The sequence below is a fragment of the Podarcis muralis genome, chromosome 7 (assembly GCF_964188315.1).
Source record: "Podarcis muralis chromosome 7, rPodMur119.hap1.1, whole genome shotgun sequence".
Classification (NCBI taxonomy): domain Eukaryota; kingdom Metazoa; phylum Chordata; class Lepidosauria; order Squamata; family Lacertidae; genus Podarcis; species Podarcis muralis.
This window is the reverse complement of record NC_135661.1, coordinates 72,657,279-72,680,887: the sequence shown is the minus strand read 5'-3', so window position 1 is coordinate 72,680,887 and position 23,609 is coordinate 72,657,279. Positions and strand designations below refer to the sequence as shown.

At 47.3% G+C, this 23,609-nt stretch overlaps 1 protein-coding gene across 3 annotated transcripts in view; it reads left to right on the top strand.

Moving 5' to 3' along the window:
* Positions 1-23,609, top strand: part of APLP1 (amyloid beta precursor like protein 1) — a 52,246-nt gene that overhangs the window by 5,523 nt on the left and 23,114 nt on the right. For all 3 annotated transcript variants that reach the window (XM_028742668.2, XM_028742667.2, XM_028742670.2), the window contains exons 2-12: positions 2,338-2,505; positions 6,101-6,230; positions 8,027-8,139; positions 10,930-11,108; positions 11,445-11,701; positions 13,041-13,171; positions 13,887-13,961; positions 14,911-15,069; positions 21,222-21,350; positions 21,496-21,595; positions 22,873-23,019. In XM_028742668.2, coding sequence (XP_028598501.2) covers positions 2,338-2,505; positions 6,101-6,230; positions 8,027-8,139; positions 10,930-11,108; positions 11,445-11,701; positions 13,041-13,171; positions 13,887-13,961; positions 14,911-15,069; positions 21,222-21,350; positions 21,496-21,595; positions 22,873-23,019 — 1,588 coding nt within the window. The remainder of the gene's footprint in view (positions 1-2,337; positions 2,506-6,100; positions 6,231-8,026; positions 8,140-10,929; positions 11,109-11,444; positions 11,702-13,040; positions 13,172-13,886; positions 13,962-14,910; positions 15,070-21,221; positions 21,351-21,495; positions 21,596-22,872; positions 23,020-23,609) is intronic.

Here is a 23,609-nt window from a genome sequence, read left to right as displayed (position 1 = left end):
AGCCGGAACCAAAGACATCTTTGCCTCCCCCCCCCCATCTCCTCTCCCGCCCGCCCCCACCACTAGCACCACAGGTCCCCCACACTCATCGTCCTCCTGCAGCTCCTCTTTACACTTGTCCCTCAAGTGCTGTGTTTGCTCTTGCTACACCCACGCTTAAAACAAACTCTGTGTGTCTGTAGCCCTTTCACAGGCTGGCCCCCATCCTTGGCCTGCAGCCAGCACTGCTTGCAATTTGTCTCTCCAGATCCGGACTTCCGATGGGTTGTATCTTATGCTAGTCCTACCCAGAGTAGACCTATTGAAATGAACGGGCATGGCCAACTTCATTGTGCATTTCGATTGCGTACGAATTTTGTAAGGAATTTTGTGCTTGGAAACTGCTTAGAAGCCATTTTGGAACCAATATGTAAGTTAATAAATCGTAATATCACGCACCCATTCATTTCAGTGGGACTACTCTGGGTACGACTTATCTGGCTACATCCCTCTGATTCCTTCCAGACCTATTATTGCTTTGGCCTTAGCTAGGAAAGTGGGAAGAGATTCAGTTCAGTTTGCAATTACCAAATGTTTTATTAATTAAATGCCCCCTTTTAGTTTGGTTGTTTTGCTTTTAAATTAAAAGTGGACTTGCACGTCTTATAAATTCTGTGGTGGGTGTAAAATAGCTATGTTTGAAGGGTGAGTCTAGGATGCCTAGTAAACACACTAATGTATTGGCTTTCTGCATGGAGACAAAAAAATTTTTTGACACAGAGGTGGTTTTGGAAATAAATGAATTCCCTGTTGTGAATGTTGGTGTTTTGTGGAAGGTTGTGCCCCATTTCTGCCTGGCTGTTTTGAACTGGCTCTGTCAGGAAAATGTTGGGCTGTTTTAGGTCAAGGGTGAGGAACCTGTGGCTAGGAATCAGGGGAGAAAGTTCAGTTCAGTTTGTGTTGTAATTCTCGCTTTCCAAGGCAGCACAGAAACTGAAATGCAACCATGCTGAGATAGCTCAGTCAGTAGAGCATGAGACTCTTAATCTCAGGGTCGTGGGTTTGAGCCCCACATTGGGCAAAAGATTCCTGCATTGCAAGGGATTGGACTAGATGACCCTCACAGTCCCTTCCAACTCTACAATTCTAGAAATCCACGCGTCTCTCTGAATTTTGCAATGCACCTCTCCAGCCATGCAATATGTACAAATATGCATATATGAGAGTAAAAATATACTATGCTAGCAGAAGCAACATAAACAATGTGTTTTGCTTGCAAACATGAATTAGGCAGAATTGCATAAAACACATATATATTAGGAGGAATCAGCAGGAAAATGTTGACAATTTTCATGAGGACCTTTCAAATTTGCTAACTGATGTGAAAATGTGGAGAACTGAGTGTAATATTAGAAAAAAGGGGGAGGAACTGAAATTAACAGACCCATCTATCCTTAGCCTACAGTTGCTTGTTTAGTGGGGGCCTTGTCTCCCCCTTTCTAGTGCCGCCTTCTGACTTGCTACCTTGGACACTGTGGTGAATAAAGCCTTGTTTGTGCCTTTGGTCCAGCCGGGTGAAGTTATGAAAACAGTGTTGTTGTCACTGAACCAGGCACACTGGTGCTGCAGTGGCCCTCAGAGGCCTGGGCCCCTTAGTGGAAGTGGAGACGGGCAAGCACAGGACAGAGGAGAATGATAAGGTGGGGGCACCCCTGCTCGACCCACACCTTGTTTGTCTCGTGGGTGCCAGCTGTGGAGGCCCAATGAAGCGGCACTGTGAGAAACACTGACTGAGATGGGAGGGAGGGAGGAAACTGAGGGGGGGATGGCGTTTGGACAGAGATGGATGGCAGCATAGCGAGATTCTAGATGAAGGAATAGAGAAAAGGAGTGGAAGGAAGGTGAGCTGGGAGCAGTGGGGGGCGGCGAGGAAGACAAGGGGGAGGTAGTGGTGCTGCCTGGTGGGAGAAACTGCTGAGGGAGGGGCTGGTGATGCAGTATTAATTTCCATCTGGGAGCTGGTCTCCATGGCAACAGAGAAGATCTGGCAACTCCATGGGGAGCGGTTGCCACAGCAACAACATCCCCACGGTTGCTGAGGAGGAGAAGACGGAGAGAGACAGAGAGATGGTGCAAACAAAGATGGGGGGGAGGGAAACAGCAAAAGGGCAGGTAGATGCGAAGATGCGAGGCTTCGTGGGGGGTCATGGGAGTGATGTGGCCGGGGAACACCCTTCCCTGCTAGCTCTGGGAGGTGCCCTGCTAGGGGGAGACTGTTCAACGTGATCCAAACGTGTGTCTGGTGTTTTGCAGAACGTGCCCGACTTATCACCCCTCTCTTCCCTTTGTGTGTTGCAGGGGATGGGGGCAGCCCTTGGCCCGGCACTCGGGACTCCCCAAGTGGCCATGTTCTGTGGGAAGCTGGTCCTGCATCTCAATGTACAGACAGGGCGCTGGGAGCCTGACGCCTTCGGCACCAACACCTGCTTCCACACCAGTGAGGAGATCCGGAGCTACTGCCAGGAGGTATCAAGCACTCACCTGCTCCTCTTCCACGCCCAGTGCTTCCTCGAGCCCTCCTTCTCCTTTTTGCCTTGTCCCATCTCCACCTTCCAATTCTGCTTCAATTCACCCTGAACCATATGCTTAGCCCTGCACAGGAGTCTACACACACACACCATTGTGAATCTAACCTTGGCTGTCCCTGTCTTTGTCATCCACAGCATTTCCCAAACTTGGGTCTCCAGCTGTTTTTGGACTACAACTCCCACCATCCCTAGCTAGCAGCACAAATGGTCAGGGATGATAGGAACTGTAGTTCAAAAACAGCTGGCGACCCAAGTTTGGGAAGAACTGGTCTACCAGCTCAATCAATTGAAGCCCATTTCTATTCTGTAACTGGGTCCAGAGAAATGACCCAAGGCCATTGGATGTGGTTAGGAACTTGCCTTATATCTGCTGAGACTTTTCATCCAGCTAGCTTGGTAGCAGCTATCCAGGGTTTCAGGCAGACATATTTCCCATTGCCTGCTAAGTCATAAACGTACACAAAGAACCACACACGTGCACCAGGAATAGATTCATCAGAGAAACCAAACAGGTCAGTTACCTGGCTGTCTAGCTACCTAGGCATTCCATGTATACAATGCTAAGCTTATTGGATGGCCTATAAACCTATTGAGCAAGAAAATAATATATGAGCTCACTTCTAGAATGATGTCCCTTTGCCCACTGCCATTCCCTATATGCTGAGGTGCCTGGGGGCATGAGCGCTGAAAGTGATGTTTGTTGGTATCTTTTATGTGCTGTTATCTTTACGTCCCACTTTTCCTCCAAGAGGCTCAAGGTGGCATGCACGATTTCCCCCTTCCCTCATGTTTTCCTCACAGCAAGCCTGTGAGGTAGGTCAGGCTGAGAGTTGGTCTCTGGCCCAAGCTCTCCCAGTGGGATGAGTGGGGATTTGAACCCCAGTTGTCGCGGGTGGCACTGTGGGTTAAACCACAGAGCCTAGGACTTGCTGATCAGAAGGTCAGCGGTTCAAATCCCCGTGACGGAGTGAGCTCCCGTTGCTCGGTCCCTGCTCCTGCCAACCTAGCAGTTCGAAAGCACCTCAAAGTGCAAGTAGATAAATAGGTACCGCTCCGGCGGGAAGGTAAACGGCGTTTCCGTGCACTGCTCTGGTTCGCCAGAAGCAGCTTAGTCATGCTGGCCACATGACCCGGAAGCTGTACGCCGGCTCCCTTGGCCAATAAAGTGAGATGAGCGCCGCAACCCTAGAGTCGGTCACGACTGGACCTAATGGTCAGGGGTCCCTTTACCTTTACCTTTTACCTGTCCAGGTCCTACACCAACAAAACCACACGGGTGCTGGTTGTTGGAATCAGTGGAGTATATAAGGACCGTCAGAGGTCCCCACTCCATCTCAAAATGCATTGATAGACAGCCCCTAAGGTACACAAGCATCCAGAAGCATTGGCACCAGACTTTCTATTTGTCTGTCTCTCACGTACCAAGCTGTGTGCCCTCCTGCTTTGGTTAGGACTTCTCTCTCCCGTGCTGAAACAGATGCATTTGGCAAGGCCACTATCAAATACGAGTGCCCCCCTGTTTGTGAATGTTATCGGTAGTGCCACTCCCCCCACCCAAGACAAGTATTGCACCACTGGCGCATCAGGAAAGTCCAACTACCTGCCGTAATAAGGGAGCGTCATCCCTCCCTCCCACTACCCCTGGTTAATCCAGATAATAATAAGCACTCTGTTTGCAGAGAAGGTGCAGGATGCCTGCATGCTCTCAGTACATACTTGGACATTCCCAGCCCTACCTGGGGATTGAACCTGGGACGTTCTGCATGCAAGGCAGATGCTCTACCACTGAGCTATGACCCTTCCTCAAAGTTTAAGCTCTCTCAGCTGCCATGAAATCATCAGCTGGCCCTAGCCCAGCCACCCCCTCTCAGCATTCCTGTCTGCAGTATGGGGATAATAACACCACATCTGCATTTATGCTCAAGTATTCAAAGCGCCTTACGTATGCCGTTGTATTGTAATAAACGGACCATTAAGTGGCGATTTAAGTCAAAAGGCGCAAACAAATTAGCCCAGCCAAATGATGTAAGGGGGAAGCAAGCAGAAAAGGACCTCCATAGCCATCCTTGCCCTGGAAGAAACACTGCAGCTCTATGCCTTTCCCAAGGGTGGTCCTACAGCAAAGAAGAGGAGGCAGATTTCAGAGTTCCTTTGCGGGTGCCAAAGTGTTTGCAGAGGGGAGAGAGAGGTGGTCCATAGGGCTCTATCTAGTCTCCAGCACAACTGTTGTTCAAACAAACCAGAGTTGTGTAATGCCACAGCGGCTGATTTCCTACCTGCAGTTAACAAAAAGTCCTCTGTGCAGTTCACAAATAAAAGTTAAATTCAGGAATCCACCCGGAGCCATGCGTTTAATACTACGGGCCCAGTCCTCCCCCCCCCCCCCGCCCCGGAACCGAACCTCCGGCATCTACATCTACTGAAGACTTTTTTAAAATTCCAGCAAGCTTTTTTATTGTCATTTGATTGTAAAGCTTGCAAAATGCTTAGAGACTGCTGTAGTTGGGCAGTATATAAATTGTTTAAATAAATAAAATTTTATATATATATACATACATATATATATATATATATATATATATATATATATATATATATGAATATAGACCACAGAAAAAGTTAAAACCAGCAAGAGAAACAGCAATAGCGTAAAGAACTGTTTTTAAAAGTTCTGAAATTGGAGAGAGAAACTGGGGAAATATAAAGGTCTTCGCTTGGTGCTGACAAGAGCACAATGCAATGAACAAGTGAGGAAGGCATTCCCTAGCCAGGAGCCACCACTGAAAAGTCACTGTCTCTTGTGGCCACTGGTCTTGCCGCATTTGGCAGGAATATCCAGAAAATGTGTTCTGAAAAGGTTTTTGGTGTCCTGGCAGGTATATACGAGACACATTGGCAGAAGGATGCCATTTTCCACCTCAGGCACCAAAGTTTTGAGCTGGCCGTCCCTTCAGGTTCACCCTGCTCTTGTTTGAGAAATGGGGTTTTTCTTGTTTGTGCTTACAACCCACCCACCCTCCTCTGTGCCTTGAACATGGAATCTGAGCCCAGAGTACGATCTGAAGGAGCTCAGCTCAGTCAAGGCTGCCTGGGGCAAAGGACAAGTTGACACCCTCTCCCCTTCATTGTACAAAAACATGCCAGAGAAGACTTGCAGGTGAAGCTGGCGTCAACACCACATGGCAGGGCAGCATCCTCTACCCCACCTGAAGGCGTCAGGCTAGCTTATGGGGTTCAGAACAGGCCACCTATCATGCACAGGTGGCCCTCCCAAGACCACACTATTGCTCTCTGCCCCTCAGCACCTATCGCTTGAGGCAGCTGCCTCCCTCTGCCTCATAGTAGGGCCACCGCTGTACTTAGGAACTCCAGGTATGCCACTTTAAGACGCTCCTTCAGAGGGAGGAGGAGGAAGTGTATGCATGTGCCATTGTTCTTTGATGCATCGTAAGGATCAAAAGCTCTTGTGTCCCCTCTCCCTGTCTCCCCTTCCCTGCTGTGATCTGTGTGCCTCTTCTATGCACCACCCGCAGGTGTATCCCGAGTTGCAGATCACCAACGCCGTGGAGGGCACCCAGCCTGTCACGATCGACAACTGGTGCAAGAAGGGGAGGCCCAAATGCAAAGGCCACCAGCACATCGTGGTGCCCTATCAGTGTCTGGGTAAGTGCCAGATGAGGAACAGCCGCAGGGAGTTGGCATGAGAGCTGCGCTTGCTGTATTTTGTGCAGACCAGGGCTGGAGAAGCTGTGGCTTTCCAGGTGTGGTTGGACCTCGCTTCTCATCATCCCTGGCTAAACTGACAGGGGCTGATAGAAGCTGATCAGCATGGAGAACACCAGAGGTTTCCCATTCCTGGTCTAGACCCTGCAGATCATTGTCTCTCTGCTTGTAAAGCAAGTGCTTTCCTACTGAGCTGCTATTGTTGTTGTTGTTGTTGCTATATTTTCTACCCCACCCATGTAACTGGGTTGCCCCAGACACTCTGGGCAGCTTCCAGCATATTCAAAAACAAAACAAAACATCAAACATCCCTATACAGGGCTGCCTTCTGGTGTCTTCTAAAGGTTGTCTAGTTCTTTATCTCCTTGACTTTTGATGGGAGGGCATCCCACCGGGTGGGCACCACCACCGAGAAGGCCCTCTGCCTGGTTCCCTGTAGCCTCACTTCTTGCACTGAGGAAACTGCCAGAAGGCCCTCGGAGCTGAACCTCAATGTCCAGGCTAAGCAATGGGGTTGGAGATGCTCCTTCAGGTAAACAGGGCCTATTTCCCAGTACATACAAAGCCCTAAAGGTCAGCACTTGCACTTTGACTTGTGCTCAGAAATGTACTGGGAAATAGAAGGAGCAAGCACCAGTGTGTTGCAGTGCTAAGGGCAACGTTCCCCAACCTGGTGCCCTCCATTTAGCATTAGCCATGCTAGCTGGGTCTGATGAGAACTTTGTATGGACCAGCTGTAAGCTGCATGACTGCATGAGAAGCTTGCTATCTAGGAAGCTGGCTTATAGAAGATTCAGACTGTTTGTCCATCATAGAGTTGCAAGGGACCACGAGGGTCATCCAGTCCAACCCCCTGCAATGCAGGGATCTTTTACCCAACGTGGGGCTTGAACCCACGGACCTGAGATTAAGAGTCCCATGCTCTACCAACACCAGCCTTTCCCAACCTTGGATCCCCAGATGTTGTTGGACTTGCAGCACCCATCATCTCTTACCATTGCTGGCTGGGGCGGATGAGAGTAGTAGTCCAAAACATCTGGGGGCACCAGGTTGGGGAAGCTTGGGTTAGCAAGGTTGCAGGTTCGATCCCCATAAGTGACAGCTGCTTATTCCTGCATTGCAGGGATTTGGACTAGATGGCCCTCCAACTCTACAACTCTATCATTCTTGGGAAGGTAAAGGGACTCCCGACCATTAGGTCCAGTCATGACCGACTCTGGGGTTGCGGCGTTCATCTCGCTTTATTGGCTGAGGGAGCTGGCGTACAGCTTCTGGGTCATGTGGCCAGCATGACTAAGCCACTTCTGGCGAACCAGTACAGCGCACAGAAACGCCATTTACCTTCCCGCTGGAGCGGTACCTATTTATCTACTTGCACTTTGACGTGCTTTCAAACTGCTAGGTTGGCAAGAGCTGGGACCGAGCAACAGGAGCTCACCCCGTCGCGGGGATTCGAACCGCCGACCTTCTGATCGGCAAGTCCTAGGCTCTGTGGTTTAACCCACAGCACCACCCGCGTCCCTATTCTTGGGAAGACTCGGGTTTAAATCCCCACTTAACCAACACAGTAAGCTTCACGACCTTGAATCTTTCACTCTCTCCTACCTTTCTACCTCGCAGGGTTGTGGTGAGGATAAAATGGGCCATGCACGCTGCCTTGAACTCTTTCAAGGATGGGTGGGATTAAAAAAAAATGTCATAAATTGTAACGCTGCCTCCTTCTGTCCCTTCTCTAGTGGGTGAATTTGTGAGCGAAGCTCTCCTCGTGCCCGACAAGTGCAAATTCCTGCACCAAGAAAAAATGGATTCGTGCGAGACCTACTTATACTGGCACAGCGTGGCCAAAGAGGTGAGCAGCTGGGAGCAACTTAGCGAATGGAAAGTAGCAGATACTTTAAAGTGAGGGTGGGAAACCTTCGTTTTTCCAGTTGAGGATTGCATTCCCTCAGGAGCGATCTGCCAGCCTCCCCTTTCCTCTCTCTCTTTTCCCCACCGCTGAGTGGGCTGCCTTGGGAAGGGCAGATCACTCTTGCCCAAGGTCTCAGTTGGTGGCTTGTAGAAAACTCCCCCTTCCGACGCTCTGCCCATTTTCGCATATCCTCCGCCTGCCCTCTTTCCCTTTCTCCAGGGACTTGAAAACAAGTCCCTACCCCTGCTTTAAGGCAAGCTCTGCTGAAAGTGAAGAGGCTGCCAAGACTCTTTAAAACAGTGTTTTCCCAAACTTGGGTCTCTGGTTGTTGTTGTTGTTTCTGGACTACAGTTCCCATCATCCCTGACCACTGGTCCTGCTAGCTTGGGATGATGGGAGTTGTAGTCCAAAAACAGCTGGAGGCCCCAGTTTGGGAAACAGTGCTTTAAGGGATGTTGAGAGACTGTGCCACAGTTACAGGCTGGTTTTTGATAACCCTCGCCGCTTCCTCCCAAAGTAGGATGCTAGCAATGATAACTTTTAACCTCCCAAGTTTCCTATTAAATGTCCCTGGAGGATGACCGTGATATAATGCAACCTACGATTAATTTCTGGGCCCAATTTTGACCTATAAAGCCTTAAATGGCTCAGGACCGCAATACCTTAAGGACTGCCTCTTCCCATATGAACCTATTGGACCCTGAGATCATCTTCTGAGGCCCTTCTTCGTGTGCCTCCTCTTCGGGAGGTCTGGAGGGTGGCAACACAAGAACGGGCCTTCTCTGCAGTGGCTCCCCGTCTGTGGAATGCTCTCCCCAGGGAAGTCCGCCTGGTGCCTTCACTATACACCTTTAGGCGCCAGGCAAAAACATTCCTCTTCAACTAGGCCTTTGCCTGACCTGACATCCTATACCCTTTTTAAAATGCTGGCTCTTTTCAGGAGGGGGTTTAATCTGGTTTTTGTTTTGATTTTATGTAAGTGATTTTTCATGTGAACCACCCTGAGACCTTCGGGTATAGGGAAGTATAGAAGTAAAATAAATAAATAATAATATAATAATAATACTGTACATCATGTCAAGCAAGTCATTTTTACCACTGACTTTCTTTTTGGGCTGGGGAGCAGAGGAAACATGGAAGTTCCTGCAGAACTTGGCAGCCGTTGTGTTGTGTGTGAGTGGAGGGGAACACGGAGGGAATGTGGGTGTCTGGGATTGTGAGTCTGTGTGTCAGATAAGTGATAAAGGGGAGAGATTGTGTGAACTGGGTGCATTTGTGAACGGGGGACGAGGGAGATAGTAGTCCTGGCCAGGTCTTGATCCTACCCACTACCATGTGGTCCTTGGGCGCAAAAAGGCTGCCCACTCCTGGTATGGTATAAGTGTGTGTGTGTGGCAATTTCTCAATAGCACAGAAAAGAGCTATGGAATTTAGCTTCCTTTTTTAAAATAGTGTGGGGGTTTTGCTGCTTTTTAATTTCAAGTTACAAAACATATCCATACAAGGAATACAGAGCTTAGAAGGCATACAGAAAAGAAAGAAAAAATAGGAGCTGATGGTTGTAGTTTTATGTGTTCCAAGAAAGGCAGCCAAATGAAAGTAGCCATAAGGTTCCATAAATCGATGGAGGGTGAAAACCCTGTCTGGTTCTCTTAACCAAGTCAATAAAAGGATACCATGTCGTTTAGAAGGTGTGAGTCTTTCTCCCCACCCCAAGGCGGTTATTCCTTTTGTGAATTAGTTAATTTGTCCATATGCACAATGTCCAATACTTGTGAAATCCAGGCTTTTAAAGTTTTCCCCTTTTTTTGCAGTCACTAATCTCACTGCAGTTAATAAATGGAGGACGAGGTCTTTATGGGTTATGTTCTTAATCTGAGGAGTAAAATAAGATAGGAGGGCTTCCAAAAAACATAGGTTTCCTTTATAAAAAAAAAGTTTTTAGACCTAATGAGTATGAAAATAATGTTGGCACGGTGCAATCAGTGTCTGCCAAAATCTCAGAAACAAGAATGGCTGCGGGATAAGGTTTCTAGCTGAGGGATGAGGTTTCAGGTCCCACTCTGGAGTAGCAGAAAGTGGGATAAATTAGGAAAACCAGTTTTAAAGTGTAGAATATATCATGCACAGCAGGAGAAATCATGTAGATGTGTTTAATTTGCAAAAGGTCTACAAGTTGCATGATTTGTTTGGTATTCCTCGTAACAGAGTTTTGAGATACAGTACTTTGGTGCAGAATTTTAATTTTCTTTTAAATGTAAAGTTCACCAACCTCACAGTGAGAATTGGTTGCATTCAAACATAATGCCAAACCATGGGTTGGTACTATGTCTGTCTAATTATGCTAATTTACAAACCATGTTCTGTGAAACCTGCCAAATAAGAATATCCAAACAACGAACTGGGGTGGTGGTTTGCAAACCATGGTTTGTACTAACCACGGTTTGCTGCGGCATCTGAAGTCGCAAACCACAGTTAGGGTCATTGTTCTGCCTTAAAAGAGGCTGCTGCCCCATGGTGAGAGGGGTGAAGGTGTGTGTTGAGCAGATGGAAAATGAAAGGAGACAAGTGGCCGCGAACCATGGCTTGCTTGCTGTACATCTTGAAGCTCAAACCATAGCACAGGTTCAAAGCACAATGGCTAGCACAAATCATGCTTTGGCGTGATGTCTGAACTGAGCCAATGAGTGGCTTAGCAGCATTCTGACATTGTTCATCTCCCATTCCCAGGCTTGCAGCGGTGAGGAGTTGGAGCTTCACAGCTATGGCATGCTGTTGCCCTGTGGGGCAGACCGCTTCCGTGGGGTCGAATATGTGTGCTGCCCTGCACGCCCCACAGCTCTCAGGCTGGAACAAGCCACTGAGGCACCCCAGATCCTTTCCCATCTGAGAGAGGAGGCCCTGCACAGGTGAGCAAACGACCCCAAGTTCCACTTGCCACTCGCCCCTTAATGTTGTTGGCATGCAGTATGGGACACTTTGGAGCTTAAGAGGATCCATGTTGGCAAATTGCCATATATTCCCCACCCCCCACAAAATCAGAATTTATTTTAATTCAGGTTTTTAATTGTGCAAAATTCAAGGCCCTATTTGCTTCCACCCAGGTGGCATTCACACTGCTTCAGATGTTCTGAAAGGTGTTCCCCACACAGTTTCCCCCTTGCCAGAAAGACCCCCCAAAAATGCACACTCTTTCCTTTAAGTATCTATTGTGCAGTCTCCTGACCGGATGGTTCTTTCTTTAGCAACAAGGTTCCGACAGGACGCATCCCAACAGAGGAAGAGAGCCTGGAAATGGAGGAGGAAGGGGACCTGGATGAAGATGAAGAGGTGGAGGAGGACGAGGACGACGAGGAGGAGAGCCCTGGAGATAGTGCCCCTGACCCCGACCCTTTCCCTGCTGCCTGGGATGACTATTTTGTGGAGCCGGGTTACTATGACGACAGCATCACCCAGACTACCATCACGACCACCACGCAGACCACCGAAGAGGATATCAAAGGTAAGCTCTGGAGGACAGGGCAGGGCTAGCGACTGGAGCCGGGATGGTGAAGCTGTGGACCACCAGATGTTGTTGGGCTCCAACTCCCATCAGCCCCTGTGAGTGTGGCCAATAGACGGGGTTGATGGGAGTTGTAGTCCAACAGCATCCGAAGGGCTACAGGTTCCCTAACTGCTCTTCCTCACTTGCCTGTTCACCTCTCTAGAAGTAGTAGGGTGGGAGGTGAAGGAGCTCCATCCTCCTCCATCCTTTCCCTCACCTTTCTGGGAGGCCCTGTTGATCTGTCTTCTAAAAAGCAAGGATGAGAGAGGCCTACTGAAGATGCTTATCTCAAGAAATGGAACCTGAACTTTGTTTTTCTGAGAGCGAGTGAAGTCAGTGTTTCCATTCGGGGCACTTCTGAAGTTCATGGAATCCCTGCTGCAGATGTTAGCACATGAAAGGAGGGGCGCATGGAGCCAGCAAGCAGCTACAAGGGGTGGTGAGACAAGACGGAAATGCTCAGCTGCTTCTCCTGGTCACGTCTCCTCCTCGTCCTCCTCACAATGGGGCGACTGTTCTAGAGGCAGCTCAGAACCTGGCTCTTCCTGACACAAAGCGGCAGACGCAGTGAGCCAGTGCATCCCTCAGCCGACACAGCTTGGGGGTGGGGCACAAGGGGGCACTCCCGCCTCAGTCTGTGGGGAGCCAAGGGGAGCTGAGAATTCAGCGTTTTTTTGCCCTGTACAGTTTTTGTAAGAGGTGGGGTTGGATTCAATTTAACGTATTGTTTAGCTTTTCATTCAAATGGATCTCAAAGCAGCTTACAAGCAGTAAGAAACAGTAACATGGTAGAACATCACAAAAACAGGCAGCGACCATTTTAGGCACGACCAATACACGCGCAACCGCGCATGCGCACATCATGCTGAACCTGGAAGTGGCCAAAAAAGTCACAAAAAAGGGCAGAATGGGGCAGGGGCGGAATGAGGTGTTTGCAGGCTTTTTCAACGTTGTTTGAAATATATGCGATTTCACTTAAATGCACAGTGCCTTGGAACGTAACCCCTTCATAAATTGGGAGTTGTCTGTACAGCATAAGTCAAATAAAATAATCAACAAATAATGTATAAAACAGTTACAATCTGTGAAACACTATTAATGAAACAGCAACTGAAAAATAAGGGGGGAGTGGGCCCGTTATCCCATGTGAGGCTATCAATGGCATCTAGAAGGTTGGAGAAGGGTGTGTATTGATGCCTCGCCTGAGTGGAGAGCCCCCTGTCCTGCAGGGCATGTTTTGTGTGGGTGGGAGGGCCGAGGCATGTCGCCTTGTGTAACGCACTCCCTGTGTTTTCAGTGGCCCCCACCCCTCGCCCCACCGACGGAGTGGACGTTTATTTCGAAATGCCCGGAGATGGGAACGAACACGCCAACTTCCTGCGTGCCAAGATGGACTTGGAGGAACGGCGCATGAGGCAGATCAACGAGGTGATGGGGGGGTGCAGCTCTAGAGCAACTGTCATCCCAAGTGAGGGATGAAACACAGTTCCCTTTGCTTAAATTGTGAACGTCTTCAATGCATCGGTAGCCTGTTTCACAACTTAGAAGGCACAATTTGTCCTCGTCGCATAAGATGATAAATTTGCATGTGCGGATTTGATCACAATCGCTCAGAGGCACATCTTGCTGAATAGGCTTTGATGTTGTAAATTTTCCCCATGAATAAGACAAACCAAGTGTTAACACAATGCCTGTCATGTAGGCCAGCTTTACGAGTGAAGATGAGCTGATTGTTTTGTTTTGGCTGCTGAGTGAATAGGAGAGAGTCTGTGGCAGGGGCTTCCAAATGGTCACTTGGGACACCTGCCCATAATTCCATCTCTAAATGTTGAATTTACTCTATACCAGGGATGTCCAACCAGTTGATCGCAGGGTGTCCCTGGTCGATCCCGGTCGATTGCAGGACCCTGAGTGCCCCCCAAAAAAAACACCTCTTGGATGTTCGACATGCCTGCTCTATACGAAACAGCAATATCCAATATATAAAATTCATGCCTTCAAGCCTGACAAGCGATACTGGAGATGGAGGGTGAGAGGACACAATAGGAACTGCATCACGGGGTCAGGGTTTGTGCCAGGAAGAGATGTGGGCCTTTTTGTGGGAGCATCGTCCGCACCTCATTGCTTTGTTTCAATTCGACAGGTGATGAAGGAGTGGGCCGAGGCAGACAACCAAGCAAAAAACCTGCCCAAGACTGATCGTCAGGCACTCAATGAGGTGAGGACTGGAGAAGGATTGTATTGAGATCAGCTCTGGAGACACTTTGCCAGTAAAATCAAATCACATTAGTGGGCATACCAAAGGACCTTTTCAGTGATGGCCCCACAGCTATGGAACCCTTTACCTACCAAAGTGTGAATGGAGCTTTTGATTGAGACTTTTTAAATGGCTTTTTAAGAAAAAACCTATCCCAGCTTACTTTTTCCTAGGTGTTTTTCTTTAATGATGATGCTGGTTTGGAAATTGTTTTACATCTTGGACAGATTATTTCTATGCTTTTAAATTCTTGGGGGGTATTTTTCATGCCAGTATTAAAAATGCCAGCTGCGCTGGGAATTTGTTGGAAGGGTAGGATACAAATTCCCAAAATAAATTAAAACTCGTTTAAAATAACACATTTTTAAGTTTCTTTCGTTGCTACTTTTGGCTCCTTTTGTAATTTTTACATTTTTGAATGCTGATTTTGGAATGCCTATATTTTTTTTATTTTGAAATGGCGTCATTTATCTCCCCCGTTCCCAAACTGCTATTTTGTGGAAGAAAGCATATGAATTAACTTCATGTTTTGTCTGTGTAGATGTATTTGCTGGGGCCTCCATCAGTCTAACCCCTCCTACAACCTCTCCAAAAACCCCACACTAACCCATGGGGAATCTTTTTTGCTTCTGCCCCCACCCCATGGGCCAATTTTGACAGGTGGGCATAGCTACCCACATGTCAATCACATCACGCAATTGTTATTTCACATGATTGACAGGCGGCTTGCTCCTCCCACCCTCCCAAAACTCAACATCAGGTGTTGAAGGGGGCAGCGTGGGAGGGCTTGCACATCTGCTTAACTTCAGCCATGCTATGCAGCACCAGATGCTCCCAGACCATCACCCTTTGGCCCCAGCAGATACATTTAACTTCATGACCATCTCGCCTTTTCTCTTGGCTGACCCAGCACTTCCAGTCCATCCTTCAGACGCTGGAGGAGCAGGTGTCTCGAGAGCGACAGCGGCTGGTCGAGACTCATTTGGCCCGTGTGGTGGCCCTGCTCAACGATAATCGAAGGGCAGCACTAGAGAGCTACCTGACCGCTGTGCAGACTGATAATCCCCAGGTAAGGAAAAGCATATAGAGGAGGAGGGGATGAGTTGGGTGGGGACCTACTCAGGGATGCTGTTCTGTACCTTTTACCTTTACCTGTACCTTTACCTGGTTGGATGCCATTGCCTCCCTTGAATGGCACCACTCTTTGGGCTTTTTGCTTCTTTTTGGTTTTGTTAAATTAGTTGTTTTTTTTTTCATTCTTTTATTTATATTTTATACATTTATTTACATTTTATACATTCTTTTTTATAAAAAAAATATTTTTTGACAAAGTCATAATCATAAATAAATAAGAATAAAAATGTGCACCCCACCCACCTAGACCATTCCACTGTAACTAGCCAACCTCCCAGAATGTCAACACCTCTTGCGATGGTTTGACCCCTTTCCATTTTAACAGTACAAAGTCTACAAACACCCTCCGTATCTCCTCAAAATCATTTCTCCTGCGTATTCCCCGTCTTACCTTAATGGCACATTTTAATTTATCATGAATAGCTATAACCCACACCTCTTTATTACCATTCTTCCATTTTATATTCTGCTTGCCCCTTCCACTTCCTGGCTATAATAATTCGTGCAGCTGTCTATGAATTTGTGAGCAAGTCCTTCATAGCCTGTGAATCTTTCACCGTTAAATTAATTTTTAACAATAAGATAATTGTTCCTTTCATTTGTAAGCCACTTTAAGCACCTCCCTTTTGTAGGTGAAAGTATGAGGTGTTTTTTAAAAAAAAAAATGCATTAACTTGTCCTTTTCTAGTTCAAACTCTTACTTCTCCCCCCATTGTTATCACCCCCTCTGTTAAATATCTTTTTGTTTTTCCTTGGAGACCTTATTACCCAGACTCCCTTGCACTCTGCACTGACTACAAATCTGGGCATGTTAATATACAGGACACATTTGTCCAGCACGTGCCCAATCTCATGTAGATGCACATGAATGCTTCACATTGTACATGGATGTTCCACTCCATGTATGTGTGCATTTAAATGTAACTGACTGCACATGGCATGCTTACATGGGTAAATGCCTTACCCCCATCACCTGTAAGAATCAGGCTTTATAATTCAAGTTCTCTGTGTGCTTGGACTCTGTGAACTCCAGTGTGGAATCTGGTACTGGGGAAGAATCCTGCACATACACAGAGCAGCAAAGCGGCTAAAGTATTAGGCAGCAATCTTAGACATATTTTAAAAGAGAGTAAGATCTATTGAACGCTTTGGGACTTAACATCAAGCCAACATGCCTAGAATTTCTCTGTTCAGCCCAGGACATCCAGTTCAACTCTCCACGCAGCCATGAATCTCACTGGATGGCTTTGAGCCTTTATTCTAAGCCTAAGCTCTACCTCACGGGATTGTTGTGAGAATACCATGGGGAAAGGGGGCCATGTTTGCTGCCCTGAGCTCCTTGGAGCAAGGGCTGAGCAAAAAATGGAATGAAAGATGTGGGTTCGGGTCAGTTTCTGGTAGAACTCCTGAGAATCTCTGATAAACATTTTAAGCAAGAAAGCATTTTTTTCCCTACCCAGCAAAGGCTGAGAATATGAGTTTTTGAAACCTGTATGGGCAATGCAAAGTTAAATTTCTGAAACCAGAATTCCAGTGAGCTAAAAGTTATGGCTGTTTGCTACATGACTTTTGGACTTCCTGTAATCAAAAAATAAGCAAAAGGGAGGAAGGTACAAGAGATCTCCCCTCTCCACTCCCTTTATCTTTCTGTTGTCTTTCCTTCCAAGCTCCTTTCCTGTTTATCTCCTTTGTCTCCTCTGTGCTTTCTGCTGCTTCTTATGCCTGGTACAGCCTCTTCCCTGTTATTCATCAAGCTGTTTCAGGGCCAGCTTAACTGAAGGCAAACGTAGTGGCAGCCTGGGAGTCCAGGGGTGTCTTCCTCAGCAGCCCCCAAGAGAAAAAAAATCTCTGCTAACCTGCAGTATTGGGGAGGCAGCGCAGAAGCAGCTTACCCACTCCTTGGCATGGCTGATATCCCTTTGTTCCAGAAAAGAGGATCAGGGGCCTTTTCCTGCCTATTCCAGGTCACATTTTCAAAGACATTAAAGATTAGAGTAAGGAAACAATTTTCTGTTCAGATTTTATTCACCTGATGTGCTGAGCAGCAGAGCAAGAGCGCTGGGGCAGAATTAGAACTCACAACAAACTTTGGAACAGCATGGAGGGCAGGCTGAGAACGGACGGAGGCTGGCAGGTTGTACTGAACCAGAATATGCTGCGCTAGATGGCACTGTTATATTCCCTGTCCTGGACTCCTTGGGAAGGAAGGGCAGGATATAAATCCAATTAATAATAGTGATAATGGCAATAATTGTCCAGAGCGCCAAGCCCTCTGGTCAGAGGACTGTGTCGCTCCCGTGGCCTCCGCAACAGGCCTCTAGTTGTGAATGGAGAACAGTAGCAAGCACGTTGTCGAGTGTCATGAATGCACAATAAAGCAACTGTTTGTTTATTGCATTTGCTGTGCGGGGAAAGAGATGGAAATGAAGGTTGATCTGGGAGGATAACAGACAAGCAAACCCTGCCTGAACATTTCGAGGGAACGGGTGAGGGGGGTTAGAACCGTTAGCCTGGAATAACCTCCGGAGCATGCAGGTGCCGAGAAGAGAAAGATACTCGTCCCTGTCATCCTGTGTCTTGTAATATAAACAATGCAAGGCGATGTGTTCCAAGCAATACAGATCAAAACCATGCAAAGCGAAGGGCTGGGTATTGTGCTCCTCTTTTGGGTGCTTGGAAATGGACCAGATACGAGCAGGAAGGGGAAGCAGGACGCAGAAAAGTTGCACAGAAGCTGTCACAGAACTGTCGGGTTGGAAGGGACCACAAGGGTCATCTGGTTCATCATCATCATCATCATCATCATCATCATCATCATCATAATTTAACCCGTGGTGCTGTGGGTTAAACCACAGAGCCTAGGGCTTGCCGATCAGAAGGTTGGCGGTTCGTATCCCCGCGATGGGGTGAGCTGCCGTTGCTCGGTCCCTTCTCCTGCCTACCTAGCAGTTCGAAAGCACAAAGTGCAAGTAGATAAATAGGTACTGCTTTCTAGTGGGAAGGTAAACTGTGTTTCCGTGCGCTGCTCTGGTTCGCTAGAAGCTGCTTACTCATGCTGGCCACATGACCTGGAAGCTGTCTGCAGACAAACGCCGGCTCCCTCGGCCAGTAATGCAAGATGAGCTCCGCAATCCCAGAGTCGTCCGCAACTGGACCTAATGATCAGGGGTCCCTTTACCTTTACCTTTACCTTTACTTTTACCCCACCCATCTGGCTGGGTTTCCCCAGCCACTCTGGGTGGCTTCCAACAGAACATTAAAATACAATAACCTATTAAACATTAATAGATCCCCCTGCAATGCAGAATATCTTTTGCCCAACGCAGGGCTCGAACCCACGACCACGGGTTTAAGAGTCTCCTTCTCTGCCGACTCAGCTATCCTGGCTGGTTACGTTAGAGATGTTGTTGATAGCATGCTTGGAAGTGGACACATGTAACATCAGAAGGCAATCCAGCTGAATCAGGCCGATAGCTCATCTAGTCTCGCATCCTGTTCCCATGTACCTGTGGGAAGCCTGCACATGAGCAGAGCATTCTGCCTCTGACAGTGGAGACCAAACATAGCAATCATGGCTGATGGAATATGCGCAGCTTGCGGACTTGTTGTTGTTTAGTCGTTTAGTTGTGTCCGACTCTTCGTGACCCCATGGACCAGAGCACACCAGGCACTCCTGTCTTCCACTGCCTCACACAGTTTGGTCAAACTCATGTTAGTAGCTTCGAGAACACTGTCCAACCACCTCATCCTCTGTCATCCCCTTCTCCTTCTGCCCTCAGTCTTTCCCAGGGTCTTTCCCAAGGAGTCTTCTCATGAGGTGGCCAAAGTATTGGAGCCTCAGCTTTGGGACCTGTCCTTCCAGTGAGCACTCAGGGTTGATTTCCTTAAGAATGGATAGGTTTGATCTTCTTGCAGTCCATGGGACTCTCAAGAGTCTCCTCCAGCACCAGAATTCAAAAGCATCAATTCTTCGGCGATCAGCCTTCTTTATGGTCCAGCTCTCACTTCCATTCATCACTACTGGGAAAACCATAGCTTTAACTATATGGACCTTTGTCGGCAAGGTGATGTCTCTGCTTTTTAAGATGCTGTCTGGGTCATCGCTTTTCTCCTAAGAAGCAGGTGTCTTTTAATTTTGTGACTGCTGTCACCATCCGCAGTTATCATGGAGCCCAAGAAAGTAAAATCTCTCACTGCCTCCATTTCTTCCCCTTCTATTTGCCAGGAGGTGATGGGACCAGTGGCCATGATCTTCGTTTTTTTGATGTTGAGCTTCTGTAGAATAAGAGAACAAGATGAACATACGTTTAGAGAAGATTGGAAAATGTTTATTGACTATAAGGGGGGGAATTGTGTATATTTGAAAACATGAGCAGCATTAAGATAAATTCAACAGTGTAAAGTATTGATGGATGTAATAATGGAATACTGAATGGGTTAGTTTGTATAAAATAGGCAGGGATTTATGTTCTGCAAAATGAACCATGGAAAGAGAAGAAGGGAAGTCATTGATATTGTAAGGTTGTTTAAATGAATATTCTAAAATGTAAAACAAAAAATTTAATAAAAATTATACAAAAAAAAGGAGAGGGTTAGCCAGTGGTCATAGAAATGTAGGAAGTGGCCTTATACTGAGTCAAACCAGTGGCTTTCCAAGATTTTAAGCCGGAGATATTCCCAGCTTGAAGATGCTGGGAATTGAACTCGGAACCTTCTGCATGCAAAGCATATGCTCTACCACTGAGCTATGTCCCCTCCACTCACTTATGTGTTCCTATGAGCTCAGGCCATTAGTTTATCTATCTCAAGGGTCAGCAAACTTTTTTCGCAGGGGGCCGGTCCACTGTCCCTCAGACCTTGTGGGGGGCCAGATTATATTTGGGGGGGAATCCCCCCGACTCTCCCCTCCCTTCTCCACAGCACCGGACGAGCCCTGGGGCTGCTTACCTGTGCCTTGCGAGTGGCAGCGGCTGGTGGCGGCGGTGAGATGATGAGCGGCGCGAAAGGGCTGGCTGCAGAGAGGGGCTGCTTAAAATGGCGCTCAGTCAACAAAGCCTGGCCCCCTTCCTCCTCTAGGCAGGGCAGGGAAAAGCCAGGAGGAGGGAGGGAGGAGGTGCCGCCACAGTGTGTGTGAGGGGGGGGAATGGCGCAGCCTAAATGATCAGAATCTCCATGCCGATCCATGCACCAATTCCTGGACCATCCACAGGCTGGATCCAGAAGGCAATTGGGCCGGCTCCGGCTCCCGGGCCTTAGTTTGCCTACCCATGGTCTACCTCAATAATGCCCACACTGGCTGGCAGTGGCTTTATAAGGTTTCAGGCAGAAAGTTTTTTTCCCAGCCCTACATGGAGATGCTGGGGATTGAACTTGGGACCTTCTGCGGTTTTCTATTGGGAATAGTATCAGGAAGTCTAAAGGAAGAAGACAAGACATTATATTTGTATGCAACAGTAGCCGCAAGGCTATTGATTGCGAAAAATTGGAAAAGTGGTATTATACCGACAAAAATAGAGTGGCTTGCCAAATTATTGGAGTCCTACAAATTATTGGAGTCCTACAAAACAATGGGAGAAATTGGAAGGATCTCAAAAGAGAAGATAGACAGGGATTGGAAGGTGTTTAAAGGATATTGAAAAATCAGAACTCCTATTAGAATAAACAAGTTCCGTTTTAAATACTGAAATACTAAATAAGATGGATAACAATGTGTAATAGAAAAAGAAGCATGAAATTAGGTTAAAGGTGTGTGAAAGAAAGTAATACAAGTGGAAAGAAATTGCAATTGAGTAGATTGGAAGTCTAACAGAAAGGTGGGGTGAGGGGTGGTGATGGGGAAAGGAATTATTTGTGGGACTGAGTTTAGGTACGTTTGAACATTTTTACGGATTGTATGAAATGTATGTTTGTAGGCTTGTATATTCGCAATATGTGTGTATTAATGCTGAATTGTTTTAACAATAAAAACTTTTCCAAAGAAAAGAACTCTTGACCTTCTGCATGCAAGGCAAATGTTCTACTGTTGAGCTACACCTGCACCTGCCTAACTTGTTTTGTTTTTTCTTTTGTCCCCTCCCTTTGACCCAGCCGGACCGCGTCCTGTTAGCCCTGAAGAGATATGTGCGGGCAGAGCAGAAGGACCAGCGCCACACCCTCCGACATTACCAGCACGTGGCAGCTGCTGATCCAGAGAAGGCTGAGCAAATGAAGTTCCAGGTCTGGTTTCCATCCTTCCTCTTCTTCTTCTTCTTCTTTCTCCTCCTGCCCACCCGCCCCCCAGGTGCCCCTGTCTGGGGTCCCTGCATTCACACCTTCTTGGAGGAGGGGAGCAATAATAAACCTAGGCTGCTGTCGTCCCCAGGTCTACACCCACCTGCATGTCATTGAAGAACGGATGAACCAGAGTCTGGCGCTGCTCTACAAGAACCCTCAGCTTGCCCAAGAGCTTCGAGGAGACATTGGTATGTCTAGATAAGATGGACCCAAAGGCCTGATCTGGTAGGAGAGGGTTTCCCAGTGATTGCCTTCAGGGGGGTGTTGTGGAGCTCCTCCTCTCCTTATCCCAGCTGCCCATATCATAAGATCTTTAGATGAGGCCCTTATGCACAGCCAGCTGTCCTGTGAAGTTCAGACCCTTCTTTCTGAGGGCACCATATCTGTGGAGGTGTGCTTTCTGTGCTGCCACCTTCTCTGCTCTCCTTGACCTTGGGCTGAGCGGATGGACGCTTTCCAGCGAGAGAGAGTCTGTTCACTAACTCTCTCCCAGTTCTTCTTCTCCTAGCTGTTCACCACCCAGTTCTTCCCAACTTCTGTCTTCTGAACTATGTCCCTCTGCAAACCACTGTTCCAAATCTATACTGTCCCACTGCTCCTGGGAAGATTCAGGGTCCTGACTTAGGAGCAGGGGGAGGGGGAAGGCTCCCACCATTCCTCCTCAGTGCAGCCCTCCTCAGCACGCTCCGTGACAATCAGTAGGCGATACTGAACTCAATGGACTCAGTAAAAGGCAATTTCCCATGTGCCTCTTTTGGAGAAGGGCCAAAGCCCAGTAGAAGAAGATCTGCATTGTGTGTGGAAGGTCCCAGGGTCGGGCCTTATGTCTCCGGGTAGAGCAGGCAATGTCCTCAGTCCGAAACCCTCGGGAGCTGCTTCCAGTTAGCAGAGACAATATTGAATTAGGTGGCCTAATGGTCCAACTCAGTTTAAGGCAGCTGTCTTTATAGTCTTAATGCCCTCCCTTGAGGGGTAAAAACTGCCAGCAGTGTTATAATCATTTCTATGTCAAATCAAAACTTCTTCATTTGCCTGGGCTGTTTCAAAAAGTCCCAAGTTTTAGGAATTTTATTAGTAGGCAGCCTGTTCTGCTTGTTTGTTTAACACCTTTGTCTTTGGTTGTTATGTATGCTGATGTGCTCCTTAATTGTACGGCCTTCATTTTTATTTATATTTGCTTTTGTATACCATCTTGGTGTCTCTGTAGATGAAGGGTGGTCTAAATGCTTTTTTTTTTTTTAATTAAAGAAGGGAAATTCTGCAAAATGCTGAATGTCCTCTTTGAGTGAGGGGTTAGATTTGCCAAGCAAGCACAGAGAGGATTCCATAAGGATGGCTTTAAATAATAATAATAATAAGGTTTGGGGAAAACAGTTGCAGCACATGTAATTGCAGGAGGGCAGGAGTAGAGTCGGCTGATGTTCAGGTCAACTCTCTGACCCCTTTCTCTGTAATGCTCTCCTAGAGGAGCTGCTGCGCTCAGAACGGGTGACCACCAACGACCTGCTCACCACCTCCATCTCAGAGACACGCACCACTGAGGAATTCCTGCCCATGGACAGTAGCGAGGACTTGGTTTCTGAGAGCCATTCGTACCCACGTGATGGAGAAGGTGAGTTCAGGATGTCTTTGAAAGAGATGGTGCTTTGCTTAGCAAAGGTGACCAGCACACTCCTCAAGTCATGACTGTCCCTGGAGCATCATAGTGGCCCAGTACAAAAGGAGCCGGTTCACAAGAGATCTTGTTTTTATTTTAAAATATGTTTAGGCTACTTACTATTCAGAGAATTGCAAAACAGTTCACACCATAAAGATACGCATTCAAAACATTTCAAAAAAATGATACAGGTATATAGGATTGAAGAATCCAGCATGAATCATCAGGAACTGCCTGAACGATGGGCAGGGATGGAGGAGAAACTTGGTTCTGTTTGAGTTTTAATGTGAACCTGCCCAATTTGGATTTTTCAAAACATAGCTCTCCTTAGAAATTCTCACTTCTAATTTTGTCACTTCTAATTCGGCTTGTTTGTTTCCTCTTGTGAGTGAAATCGGCAGGACTTGCTTTTTGGTACATAGATATTTGGTTAAGACATATCCACTGGGGGAACTAAGGTGCTTCTAGGCTGTCTCTATTTGCAGGTGTGATTCAGTCACTTCCGAACAAATTCAGGTTGTATGATAATAGTTGATTACGGAACC